This window comes from Sturnus vulgaris, chromosome 17, assembly GCF_052056855.1.
Source record: "Sturnus vulgaris isolate bStuVul1 chromosome 17, bStuVul1.hap1, whole genome shotgun sequence".
In the NCBI taxonomy this organism is placed as follows: Eukaryota; Metazoa; Chordata; class Aves; order Passeriformes; family Sturnidae; genus Sturnus; species Sturnus vulgaris.
Window position 1 is genome coordinate 12,713,196 of NC_142259.1, and position 14,404 is coordinate 12,727,599.

The 14,404-nt window shown below is 46.2% G+C and overlaps 1 protein-coding gene across 2 annotated transcripts in view; it reads right to left on the reverse strand.

Moving 5' to 3' along the window:
* ATP9A (ATPase phospholipid transporting 9A) overlaps positions 1-11,860 on the reverse strand; it is a 48,351-nt gene extending 36,491 nt beyond the window's left edge. For both annotated transcript variants that reach the window (XM_088175110.1, XM_014876099.2), the window contains exons 1-4: positions 11,727-11,860; positions 5,294-5,438; positions 4,876-4,989; positions 3,138-3,246 (exon numbers count right to left, since the gene is read on the reverse strand). In XM_088175110.1, the coding sequence (XP_088031236.1) occupies positions 3,138-3,246; positions 4,876-4,989; positions 5,294-5,438; positions 11,727-11,794 (436 nt within the window). In that variant the 5' untranslated portion in view covers positions 11,795-11,860. The remainder of the gene's footprint in view (positions 1-3,137; positions 3,247-4,875; positions 4,990-5,293; positions 5,439-11,726) is intronic.
* Positions 11,861-14,404: the final 2,544 nt, after the last annotated feature.

Below are 14,404 nucleotides of genomic sequence, written 5' to 3' on the forward strand. Positions count from 1 at the left end.
TCAAAAATTTTCCAATATGAGAAAACCCAAAGCAGCTGGAGCAGATTTGTCTTGTTCAGAAGCCTCCCAACCTCAGCTGTTGGGAGGGTAAAACAAAGAGGGGACCTTGCTAAGCAGCACAGTTTTTCTAACTGCTGGATAAATGAGATGCCTTTTTTTAGGTAGCTAATTCTGCTTTTGCAGCTCCCTGGCCCCGTGGGTGACATCCCTGCAGTGTGCACCACACGTCCTGCTAAGAAAGCCCAGCACCAGATGTTTCCTTTGACTCAGGACTCCCATAAAGCAACTTACTTGAATTAGTTTTATTTTGATCTTGGGAATTCTGTAATTCCCTCTTCTTTCTGTGGGGAAACTGCCACCTGAACATTGGATGCTTTCTCATGCATGTTTAAAAGCAGCTAATAGCACAACTGTTCCATGTCCCAGTAGTGCTCTGCTATTTAAGTATTTTCGTAATTATAAACTCCTGTTTTTCTAAGTGAGACTAGAAATGCTTCCTCTAAACTCACACAGGTTTATTTAGCATTTATATAATTTTCAGTTTGTATTTCCTTACGTTAATCAGAATAGAAATTGATGTTTATCACTTTTAAAAAGGAACTAGTCTTGATCTCTCATTCAAAAAAATCTATTGTTAAAATTTGTCTGGTATTCCTTTCATTCTCTGCTGTATCCTGATATATCTTTCTTAAAGAAAGTAAACATAATCAAATGCAAACAGTTTGCCCTAATTTAAGCTATGGCCTTTGAAATTATCACCAAATCTGCAGCACGATGGATGTACCAGAAAGCAGATCATTTCAAGTAATAAATATATTAGCCAGAAAAGATGGCCTTTTTTAAGTCAAAATTTCACAAAAATCTGCAAAGCTGCACTGAAGTACAGATCCAAACACTTAATTTGGAATTAAAGATGAAGCCAGAGGTTTACTAAAACAAGCGAAATGCATCTGAAAAATTAAAAAAAAAAGAAGAGGGGGTGGGTTTGTTTGATGTGCTGCACCAAACTTTTGGCTTTTGCAAAAAAGGAGCAGGACTTGTAGAGTTTGGGAAAATATTGTTTTTTTTATGGCTGGTAAATGCCAATGATCTGTATCTTAAGTAGCACCCCTCAGTAGGAGGTCCCTTCCCACTTTTCTGTGGAGTTTCTCTCTATTATGCAGTGTTACCCAGGGAGGGGGGCTGCAGGAGAAGAAAAACAAGCCAGGAATTTGCAAGCACAGTTCGAGCTTTCCATCAAGCAGATCAGAACACAGACCCCTGAACACAGGGAGGCTTGTGGCTTTATGAATAGGGGATTGAAATTTGATTATTTTTTATAACAATCCAAACAACTGTCCTTTAAATGCAGAGCTTTCCACTAAAAAAAAAAAAAAAAAAAAAAAAAACTTTCCAGAAGTCTGCTGGTTTCATCATTTTGGAACATAAATGGATTGTCTGGGTAAAAAGATAAAAAAGGTTTAGGGTGGAGGTTTTTTTGTCATTAGGTCTCAGTACATGGCTGTGCCAAAACCCAGCAGCATGACCTGTGCTGTTCAACAGCAGCAAAAAAAGAAATAACCTCTAAACAGCCCAAGTCCTACTGCCAGCTACTCTGAAAATTAATTGTTCAGATCAGCTGTTCCAAATTTATTTTCACGTTTGCTGCTTCTACTTCTGAGCTGCTGACACCCTCCCTTGCATACCTGGCTCCTTTGACTGTACAAAGGGGTGAGAGAAATCAAACCCCAAATTTCCATCCCCAGCCTTACCAGGCCCTTCCCTGCTCCCAGGTAATTCCCAGAGGTGCTGAGTTTCTAATCAGTGAAAAAGGAGATGATCAGCTCTCCCCAAAAAAATCGGTACTGAGATTCAATGAGGGACAGAAAATTACTTTTTCTCCACAAACCAGACAATCATAAATAATTTTCTACATTTTTTTCTACTCTAAACTATACCACAGAGTCTCATTCCTGTTTCTGCACAAAATTCATGTTAAATACAGTGGCTTGAAATTGTCAGCTAGTGCCCAGCTGCCAATCCTCCTTGGTTTCTTTCACAAAATTAGAAAAGTTAAAGGACTGGGGGAGGGAAATCATTCATGGGAAACGTAATAGCAATATGAAAAGAACTAAAGGAGAGGTCAGGCCCCTTATAGATCATTGAATAGAATCCAGAAGGCAACTCTTTTATATCTTTAAATAGATGTAGTACTCCCCTCTTGGATGAGGCTTTTGTTGGTTGCCAAGCATTTTAAGTGTTGTAGTAAGAACACGTTATTAAAAGGGGATTTAATATTCACAAACTCAAACTCCCCAGTTTGGAGTTGCCTCATAACTCCTGGCATGTGAAATATATCCAGCCTTAGGCAATTACATTTGAAAAGCAGCCTTATTCCTACAAATACAGCTTCTTTTTACTACACCTACATCACTGCATCTTAATTCAGGGGCATGAACTTTTATAACTGAGAAACTGGAAATGGAGAAGAACCCAAACTTGTTCAAATTCCGTTCATTCCCTTTTTAAAAAAACCAAAACCCTGGCCTCACCATCTTTGTCATGATATTAGGAGTAACTCCATAGTGAGGCAGCACTAGATTGTTGAAATGAGAATTTAAATGTCTTTGTTAGGTACAGCACAGCTGGAAACAATGGCCAGAGCAGGGTCAGGCTCAGCTGAGCCCCAGGCTGGGCTCACTCACAAAGCAGGGCTGGACAGGAGGCTCAGGGGATGGACACAGGAAATGCAGGAGCTGATCCTGTCAGTCCTGAGGAACTGCATCACTTCTGCTGACAAACACACACCTCAGGTCTTTTTAGGGTGGGGAGGAATAGAAATGCCAGAGCAGCTATGGCTGCCCCTGGATCCCTGCAATGCCCCAAGCTTGGACAGGGCTTGGGGCCAACCTGGGACAGTGAAAGGTGTCCCTGCCATGGCAGGGGTGGCACTGGGTGACCTTTAGGATCCCTTCCCACCCAAACCATTCCACGAACCCCTGAGCAAACCCCAGCCTCCAGCAGAGCCTGCTGAGGAGCCACCCAGCAGCAGCAGCGTGGCCACAAAGCCACGTGCCTGGGAGCCCCCCAGCCCCCTCCCAGCCCCAAGTGTGACTCTGGCTGGCAGCAGGGCTGGGGTCTGGAGCCACGGAGCCGACCTCTGGCTGTGAGCTTGCTGTAGATCTGCGAGTTCACTTCCTTGTCCCGCATGTAGCATCGGATCTCCTCGGCAGCCTCGCGGATCACGGTGACAGCCAGCACGAACCCCTGCCAGCAGCACGGGGGGAAACAGCAGGGATCAAAAGGTCAGCGAAAAAAGTCACATCTGCCTCCAATAACAGCAATATTTATCGGTGCCAACGGCAGCGATCTGCATTTCCTTACTCGAGCTGATCTGCCTGGATCAGTACAGGGAGATGTGCAAAGCCCCAGCACCAAACACACGGCAGCTGCTTAAAAACAGACTCGCTGCTTAAGAAACCTCCCAGTTTTAGCACAGTGATGTCCCCAAGCACATCTTTGGAAAGGTAATTCCCCAGGCAAATCTCGGTAAAGGTTATCCCCATGAAAATCTTTGTGGAGTTTTTAAGTACCATATCTCATTTCACCTCGCAGCTGAGTAACTAAGACCGAGAAATCCAAGGTAAGGCAGGACCCCTCAAATCTCAGTGCTCACCACGTCAGGGCCACTGAGTCAGCACAACTCCTCTGGGACGTTTCTTTGAATAGAAATGTACACAGAAATCTGTATAACCCCCTTTTTACATATACAGATAATCAGAGAATGCATGTGCCCTCATGAGTGTGTATACAGACACTCCACCTACGCAAATGACACTCTCAAGATATTTATGTGCACTACTCATGGTATAATTACATGTTTGCCTGACTGAGGCTTCAGTCCTGCTTTTCTGTGCATATGAGCAGTCACTTCATTTCCTCTTGCCATGAGGAAATGCCCACATCATATCCTTGACTATAGAAAAAATTATTAATTAATGTAAACCAATTCTTTATGGGCTTGATCTCACAGAGTCATGTTTCTAACAGAGACTATTAGCTCAGATTCATTAAATAATTAAAACACTCCTCATGCATCACAGAAAATGTACTTTTCACAACTTGTGTTGAAAGTTGCAATCAGGTACTGGTCACCTCTGTCAATAAGGAACTTTAAGAAGGGAGCAAGGTGATGTCAGAAACTGCAGGTTTCAGTATGTACATATACATCTAAATGTGTGACCTAATTAATTAATATAGTAATGAAATGCATTTGTTCATTTACCTTGAAATTCCTACCTGCTTTCCAAAATAAAACTAAAAAAGCAGCAGCTATTTACAACTTAGGATTCAGCTGTTTGAAAAGCCTTCAAATAATGACCCCAAAATATTCCCACAACTGACTGTGTCACCTCATGTGTCATTCCAGCCCCAACACCTGTACTAGCAGCAGTAATAATCAAGGAATTTTCTTATCCTGCTTTCTGGCAGCTCATATGCAAATTCTAATTGCTCACCTGGCACAGAGAAGTCATAACTGCCTGTACAGAGAGAGATCCTCTGTGGTCATTTCTTTTTAATTTATTTAATTTACAGGACAGGATCCTGTGAAACCAGCAGCAGATTCACATAGCAAATGCAATACAGCATTTGAGAGAGAATTCATGGAGATCCAGGTTTTAAAACAAAATTTTAACAGCAGTGTCCCAAAGCTGCTTTCACCAGGGATCTCACTGCACTGAAAGTCTAAACCCCACAACATGCAGAGCACAGGCCTCAGGAAGCAAGTTAAAATATTATTTAAGGTGTAAACTTACACCCCACAGAAAAAAGCAGCACAAGAAATTTTGTCAAACACCAAAACTTTCTTGGATAAATAAAGCTTGAACGACCTACCAGAGGAACCCAGTATGTGTAAAGTGCACCAAGCCTCATCTCAACCACGAACTGAGAGCAGGCCAAGAGCAAGAAATAAAGGTTGAAGAAGTATTTGAACTGGTTAAACAACACCTAAAAAAAAAAAAAAAAAAAAAAAAAGAGCAGGGAGGATGTTATGCATGTTGAAGTAACCACCAGGAACATTTCTGCATGCTCCCCTAGTGACTAAACGCTGGCTTGGGGCAGCTTTAAAGCAGTCCTGGACACTCAGGACAGTTGGGTGGCTGCTTTGCTGCTGCCCTGAGGCAGATTTTGCCAGAAGCCAACCAAACACAACCCCATCATTTCCTCCAGCTCCAGATTCTGCACTTATCTACTGAAAAACGGGGGCAAGCATTGGGGTGGGATGATGAAAAGCAACTTTACTCCTGCTTACCCCAGGGAGAAAGGTGAAGAAGTTGTATTTCTGGTTGTTGATGACATTGCGAGGGTACCTCTGGTCTCTCTTCTCTGGGTGGCCAAGCCACACAGTCCGAGGCCTGGGCTCTCTCCTCCCACAGCATCTTAAGCACTCACAGCACCTGCAGAAGGACCAGGAATTAATTAATTAATGAGTTAATTTCTAGCACACTTCTGTGGGTGTGTTGGTTACATCTGGCTGAACAGACTTAAAGGAATTTTTCTCAGACTGAAGCATCTTTGTATGTTGTTGTTAAAAAAAAAAACCAGGGAAAAGGGAGGAGGGAGTGGTCTGAAGATCTTATTCTGAATTTACTGTTTTCTTTTTCTTTATATAGTTAATACATTTCTTTTTATACCTTTTTAAGTTTGAAGCCTGCCTTGCTTTTGCTCCTGGCTCTGTCTCACAACAGAAAACGAGTATATTTAAATTGGCAAATCAAAACTATAACGTTATTTAGTGCATTGGCCGACAAATTAAATTAAACCAAGACATGGGGTCACACCCCCCTGCAGCCCCAGGTGCCTCCCAGGACCTTCAGCAGCTCTCTGCTCACACGAGTTTTGGTGGAGAAAACCCTGCCCTGCCCCATGTCACAAATCCTTACTCCAGGCATGGAATCCAACCGAGGTCAGGTCCTCCAGGAAAGATGCAAAGATGGCTCAGCCATCCTTCCTGCACCTTGAAAAAGCCTCTCTGCTCAAAATCACCTCCCACATCCCAAAAAGAGCATTTTTCTGTGCTCACTGCTGCTTTCTGAAAGCCAGTCTCATCCCAATGCCCTTGTTCCTTTAAGAACAGACCTATTGAATTTCTCTGACATTTAGGAGAGCCAGCATCAGCCAGACTGGTCACCAAAAGCTTCAGAGCTCTTATGAATAAATTCCACATTGAAAACCAGTTGGTTACCAAGACCAGACAAACAGCAAAATTGGTGTTTAAACAGTCCAATTCAGAAACTTTACTAGAAAAGTGTATTTTATGAGCTGAGTGCTTTTTAAATGGAGTTTGCTTTTAGGTCTTCACCTGCAAACACAAGACAAATAGCCACTTACATCCCAAATATATTCAAATAGAAAGTGTATTAGAATATATTAGAAATAGAAAAATATATTAGAATAGAAAGTAGTGGAAATTGTGGTATTTGGATTCCAAGAGAATATAGATATGCTCTACATAAAAAAAAAAAAAAAGGAGAAAAAAATGTGCTTTTCCTTCTTTCACAAAGGAGAAAGGGCTCCAAAAAGAATCTTTACCCAAGGGAGCAGATCTGGTGTCCACACACCCTATTTCATCACAATGTGCTTTCCAGTTAGGAAAAAAAAAAAAAAAAAATCAGTCAGTCCTTTCAATCAGACATCTGAAACCATTTACCTTTGTTTATTTTTTAGGTTGGGCCTCTTATAGGGATTGTACTCAACAGAAAAACTCCCCCACACCTGTACCATAATATTTACAATAGGCTGAGCCCTTGTAGCATTTCCACCACAAACAAACTTGTTGCTGTAGGAATGGTAATTTACCAATGCTGTGCTACTACAGGGTTTGAGAAACAACCTAAAAATAATGCAGCTCCACGAATAAGCAAGAAAGGGCACGGGAGAATGTGCTGAGTAAAAAATAACAGGTGTGTGAAATCCCTGCCTGGCTGGAGTCAGTTTTTGCAACCTCCTGAATTACAGGGAAAGCAAACTGAAAACCTAATTAGACAAACAAAAGAAAAACTTCCTGCCTAGCAAGTTTTGAAGGCAAATATCAGGAGCATCGATGGCCGAGTAAAGAATATGCAACATTTCTGCTGGCAATTTCCTACACAACCTTTACAGCATGAAGTTTCTGCTAAGTATTTATAATTAAAAAAAAAAATCACCAATGGACAGAATAATACAACCAGCACTGAGAGCCCCACATTGCAACACTTGACCTGGGGAGGTTCCTCAGCACTCAGGAATCCCAGCTCAGGAATCCCATTACATCACAGCCAGCAGCTCCCGTGCCAGGGGCTGAAAACCCTGACAGCAAATCCTGACTTTTACCCCATAAACCTTCCCAGATTTTTGTTCTGAAGGCACCTACTCGACCCCAGCGCTGCTGTTTAACCCTCACCTACCCTGTGACCGTGTTTTCTCCTCCTGTGCTTGGCTGGGTGGGCACAGAGCAATCCACCACCCAAACCCTGCACTGGTAGGAAAAGTATCTCACAACAACTGCTCAACTGCCAGCCCATGAATTGCTGAAATAGGTTAAAAATGAAGTTTTGGTAAGGACAGAGTAATTTCTCAAGCACAGAACCATGTGCTCATTCTTGCAGGCAGGTGTTTATCACTCCTCCCAAAGGCAGCCAATTGCCTTAATTTTTAATTATTTTTATATTTTTCAGTGATGTCTTAAACTTAACTGGGGAAGAATCAGTAAGATCATTAGTTCTCCTTTTCCCTTTCTCCACTGGAAATGGAATAATTTTAATGTAAAAAAGAAAAAAATCTATCCATATAGGCACCAGAAACAAACTACTCTGAGCACATACAAATGTGTTTTCAGATTAGCTTTGGTGCCCATTAAATAAAAACTCCCTTTGACTGGAGCTGTCAGCTTTTTCCAGTTACTTTATCTGTTCCTCCCTGCAAGAATTTTGCAGGCATTGTGTAGTTCTGTGATCTGCTGTTTCTCTGGCTACCACCCTAATTTTTAAGTCACAGGCTTAGAGATGCAGATGATGAGGGAAAGTTTCATTACTATAAAATTCTCTGCTCAGAGCTAAGGCAGTGGCAAAGGAAGAAGTTTCTGGCAGAGAATTATTTGCATTATGAGGAGTAATAAAATGTTTTCCATCATGAAATCTGCATCCTGGAAAGGGAAAGATTGTCCAGAAAAACAGCTGAGAGTTTACACTGCTGCTGAGAAACGCTGATAAAATTAATGTGCACTTTCCAAGAATAGGAATCACAAAGTTACACAAATGTAAACAGTTTTCTATAAAAGTCTAGGAACACGTTCCTGAACATTTCTCCTTCTCCATTTTGCAACTGAAGAACAATCCTGCAATAACCCCTGAAGTATAGAAAACTAGCGAGTGAGGGTAAATAATGGACTTTAAAAATTACCACCTTAAAGAAATACCATGAAGACAGCTTATACAGCACCGTGCAATTCACATTTTAAATCATAACTCGGCAAAAATAACAACAGGAAACAAACTCACAAATCCTCAAACAGAGTCACAAGCACTGAAAAGAATCTGTCTGGATGCAGACTGTACCTGAAGCTCAGTCCTGTAAGCGATGCTGCCCTTGTTCTGCAGAGAGATCCAAATGAGCAGCAGGCACTGAAGAACAGGTCTGCTCTGCACTTCACCTGGGATTGTATTTGCTTACAAAACCACGTTCCCAGTGATGATGTAAGAGGCAGTAACACAGCACACTGACTGCCAGTTGCCAGGTGAACAGCCACTAGCAAGAAGAAGGTTTTATTTCCAAACGCAGCATGTTTGACTGAGGAGTATTTGAAGATCAAATGAAAAATATTTCCATGTAAAACAAACCCAATGGGGAAAAAAGTGCCACGTTTGTGCAATACTGAGGTAGCATTTGTCAAATTGGTGCTGATGTTCACAGACATATTCAGTCACTTCCAAACCAAGCCCATTTCTCAGACTTTGTTTCTATGGCCCTCACGGGCTGTGCTTGGCACCTTTAACACACAAACCAACCCCCACGTGGCATTATTCCAAAAGTACAGGACAAATTTTCCATTTGCAGACAGAGCCACGCAAGACCACCTGGCCCTTTTATGCACCTGCACATGAGCCACCCCAGATGAAACCTTCTGGAACGTTCCAGCTGCAGGCTGTGCAGCTGGGATGGCTCTGGAAGGAGCCAGGAGAGCTGCAATTCCTGCAGCCTGGCTGGGGGAAGGCAGCCCTGCCCGTGCCAAGGCACACCCACACTGGCACAGCGAGGGCAGGAGCTGCCCCGGCTTCTCTGTTGACTCTGAAATGGAATTTGCCATTTTAAACAGAGCCAGAGCACACAGGCAGCACAATGGCACAGCCCCATCCAGGGTTCCTGTAAAGCTCCTCCTTCCCTCTCCCGCAGCACTGCACCGAGCCCTTTTCCAGGCGGCAGCAGCAGTGTGCTGCTTTAAAAGGAGCCTTGCAGGATGGAGGGCTGACACCACGAGCTATTTAGGGGAAGACTCGTGTCATGTGCTGAGCAGAGCACCCGGGGTACTCCAGGAACCTGCAGCTCCCTCCCTGGCAGAACTGGGCCCTGGGAAGCTCAGGCTCACTCTCATTCCATTCCCTTCCCTTCCATCCCAGCACTGCTGCAGTTCATCCATCCTGCCCTCACCAGCACAGTGCTCACAGATTCCCAGAGTGCTGCAGAGCCTCGGGATGAACATTCAAGGCACACAGCACAGGAATTCAGAGCTCAGCCTTTGATGGGAGCAGGAAGAGCCACATTGAAGTTGTGCTCAGGAGCAGATCCCCACTTCTCCCACTCGGTTCATCAAGCACGTGGCTTCTCTCCAACACAGACCTGAGCTGTGTGAGCCATCACTCATCTCAAGGCCACTGAGCCAGATCCTCCCTGGCTTCCTTACAGAGCATGCCAGAGGCTGAAGGTAATGAAAACCTTGGTGAATGGCACCTGCCCTACAGGTGAATTAGGCATTTCTCACTTTTATTTTAACAGAAACAAAGATTTCTGTAGAGCCATTCATGACCAGAAATCTGCTCCCCACTCTAGAAGACCACACCAACAAAAATCTATCTGAAAACTCACCCCACTGGAGGAGGAATCCCCACAGCAGAAATCAGATGGGGCCATGGTAAAGTGAAGCCCATCAACTCTTTGCTTATCCTGAGTTTTCGTAAGCATTGAGGAACATAAATTAGCTTTTGCATGGGTTTTTCCTCAGAGGGAACAGAAGAAAGGAGGCCTTGATTATGGCTTAAGATTCCCAGGACTCTGTTTTGGTTGTGACACCAGGGATCCCTCAGCTTGCTGGATGATTTCTTCTATGGTTTATAACACTGGCTTGGATGGGCTTGACTTCAACACTTTGTTATCCATCACTTGATCAAATACCATCACTAAAACAAGGGTTCCTCATGTATGACAAATCCTACCCCTAAACAATTACTCCACCAAACAGAAACCCCAAATCCAATTTATTTCAACTGCTATTGAGTAAAAACCCTAGGCAAGCTTCCTTCCCATGCTGCTGGAATTTTTTTGCTGCCACAGGAAAGCCTCTCTGTGGCTGCTAATCAGGCAGAATCCACAGGCAATGAACCATAGCTTGGGTTAGCCGAGGGCAGGTTCTGCTAGGCAGCACTAACCACATCGGAACACCCAAGAGGCTCTTGCTGGAGATTAGAGAACTCCAGGAAAACAAACCATTCCAGCAGCTTGGAGAAATTTCCCAGGCCTTCACCTCTCCCCGCTGCCTTCAATCACGTCACCAAATGCAAGGCCATGGTGGCTGCACCTTGTGGCACTTGCTCAGTGGTGCATGTGACACACGCAGGGGGATTGCTGCTGCATCACACACACCTCCCTGCCGTGGGTACCACAAACAACGCTGCCAACAAGGAACAGACCTAATGCTGAATAAACTACGTACAACAATGTCAGCTGCAGGACTCTGAACCCAAAGTGCCAACCAAAAACATCAACAAGGCAAGCCTGTGTATTTCCCCTTGTCCTAACAACGAAGATTGCCTTCAATATTTTGGTTTATTTTGCTAACATCACTGCTACATTTACAAAACCCACATTCTCCAGGGACGAATGAAATGCTGTAATAATTGACAGCCAGGTGATTTGGATACCACGCACACCCTGCTGTGTGCAAACCAACCTGTCTGCACTGTGGCGCAATTTCATAATGGAAGACTATTGGAAAACCATTTTTCTTATTGAACTTCCTGCACGGGAATACCGCGATGAACGCATCCATACATCTCCTTTAGAGACGCACCGCACACTCGGGCTGTGGCAACGCGGCATGCAAGGATGTTGTATCGCTGTGCTAATACAGTTAATGGAGCCGGGGCCTTTGTTACACACACCATGGATGCTCCTGCGCTCTTCCCCTGCCACGGCCGAGGGATTCTCCAGCCCGGCCGTGCGACACAGCGGGGATGGATGGTGACAAGCAGGAGCGAGGGGACACGGCGGAGGGAACACGGCTCCTCCGGGCGCTGCTGCCCCGCTGTGTCCGCGGCTCCGGCGCTCCAGGCCGGCCGGGCCGAGCCGCTCCCCGCCCGGATCCTGCCCTGCGCCGGGCGTGCCGCGGCAATGGCGTCAGGAACAACCTGTCAGCGCCCGCCTGCCTCCCCCTCATCCTCATCATCATCCTCCTCCTCCTCCGCCCCGCACAGCCCGAGCGCGGCCCCGCTCACCCGCCGCGGTGCTTGCTGTCCATGCGCTTCTTCTGCCGGACGGGCTGCAGCGGGATGTTGTCGGTCATGGCCGCGGCTGCGGGGCGGAGCGGAGCGGGGGATGCGCTGCCGGCAGCGCCCGGCCCGGCCCAGCCCAGCCCAGCCCGGCCGCCGCCGTCTGGCGGCACCGCCGAGGGGCCGGCCCGGAGCCGCCGGCTCCCAGCACGCAGGTGCCGCGTCCGCCCCGCTCCGCCCGCCGCTCCGCCTCCACCGGGCACCGCCGCACCGGGCACGGCAGCGCCGGGCTCGGCACAGGGCAGCACCGGGCACGGCAGCACCGGGCTCGGCAGCACCGGGCACAGGGCAGCACCGGGCTGGGCGCTGGGCACAGGGCAGCACCGGGCACCGCCGCTCCGCTTCCAGCTGGACCGGGCACTGCCGCACCGGACTATGAGTGATGCTCCGCCGGCCACAGCCCCGAGCACTGGCACCTGGCAGCTCCGCGGAGCCGGGTGGGGTCGGGTAGGGTCCGCCCCGCTCTTATGAGCCCCGATCTGCCCCGCCCTGATCTGCCCTACCCACATCTGCCCCGCCCTGCCCCACCCCGATCTGCCCCACCCTGCCCCGCCCCGCCCTCGGCCGTCACCTGCTCTGCCCTTCTCCCCATCCTGCCCTTTCTTTCCCCGTGCTCGTTTCCCGTTCTCTCGCAGCCTCAGCAGCTGAGCCCTCCAGCCCCAGCCCCTCCGCTCCACCCCCCACCCGCCTTACAGGGCTGGGATTTTTGGTGCTGCTGCTGCTCTCACCCTTCTTGCACCGTGACCTTCACCCACTGCTCTCAACACCCGTTCCCGGGTCCAAATTCTGATATCCTCTGCAAATTTAGGCAGAAATTGCTCCAGAACTTCTGTTTCTGATTTCAAGCATCTCGTTACACTATGGATTACACCAGCACAAAACCTGCAACTGTCATTTGATGTTTTTCCTTGCAGTTGAAGCATAATCATCCTGACATTTTGCAATGAGGACATTTCAGCAAGACAATGAAGAGTTACAGCAGTTTCAGGCACCAGTACTGAGACTGTTTAGACAGATATTTCCAATGCTTGGGCTGTCTTATTACAAAAACCGTTTGTAGGATTGACTTTTAGACTGTATTTCAATTAAGTAATACCATGTTTTAATTTCTTATTTCCCAGTCCCACAAACCCAATGCCCTAACGCTGTACAGGCTGAAATGCCAGTCTGAGCCTCCAGCCTCAATGACAATAAAACTTATCAAACGCCATCTTTTATTTGTTTTGATGTGAAAGTGGCACTGGTTTGAAAACACCCAACATTCTTTTAAGCACTACATTTTGGCCCTAGATACCTTTGTGATCAGACAGAACTTCATGACATCCCCCCTTCACATGGAGCAGCTGAACTTCCTCCACGTCATTCCTGCCCAACTCCAAAATCCAAGAACGTGGGAAGGGGGAACCACTGAGTCCTGTAGGGTGACTCAGTCCCAGAAATCCTAAAGGAGGAGCACAGGGATGCCCTGCAGCCTCACAGCACCTGAGGAGCCAAACAAACCTTCAAAGCCTCCCTTATGGGCACTCTGATTTTCTGCCTTATATTGAGACACTTCTGATTCTTAGTTAGGAAATCACTCTGAAGGATCTAGACCAGGACTAAACCCACTCCTTGATATATTTCAGAATAGCATTTGCTTTGCTGGAAAGAATTCACTTGTGACCTCAGCACTGACAGCAGGTACGAGCTCTGCTGGTTTCCAAGTCTTTGATTTTCATTCTCCTATTGAAAAGGAATGCCCAAGGGAAAACCTCCAGCTTCACTCTGAGAAGTTTGAATTGTTAAATCAAGTGAAATATAACCGATTTTGGTTTTTTCCTGGTGCCACTGGCTTGCTTTGATGCTCTGTTTTTGCAAGCACAGAACTTGAGGCTCACAAAGCAGCCCTGCAAGCTCCAGAATTCATACTGCACCACTGCTAATTAGAAGGAGCTGAGATACTTTCCAGAATATTAAATCATTATCTTTTTTTTTTTTTTTCTCTGAGGACTGTTTTGTTCCCCAGATGATTAAATCAACAGCAGAGCAAGCAGTTTTATATCCCACCAAGTGATTTATCTCAGAACCAGAGCTAGGCCACTTGGTCCCCTCTGAGGCTGTCCTGTAGGGAGAGTCCATCAGATGCTGCCACAGTTCTCAGCACTGCACACCATAAATCCCATTTCAAACCCAGGAATGGTTTATTGGCAGGTCCAAGGCTGAGCCCCATTTTTAACACCAAGGGTTGGATGACAGTATCAGGCTGTTGATTGGGAAGATTTAATACCTTTGGGATGATTTAATACTGCTTTACCAGTAGGATTTATGTTTTATGGACTGAGTCTCCCATGGTCTGGTGATGTTCAGGCTCACAAAGGGAAGCTGATCCTGGCAAAGCCCAGCCTATGGTCACAAGTGGCTGCAGGTACATCTTAATCCAACCAGAAATTCCTGTGTCCATCAGCCTCTGCCTCAGCTTCCCACTGGTTTTTGGAAGCCTTTCCTGCCTTCTCTCTTGCCTTTCTCCCCCACTCCTCCCCTGCAGCTCTGTGGTGCAGGGCACTGTCCCCTGCCTTTGGCTTTGCCTCCTGCTCTCTGCCCATGACACCAATTCCTCACCCACACTGAGGCCTGCCAGGGCCTCA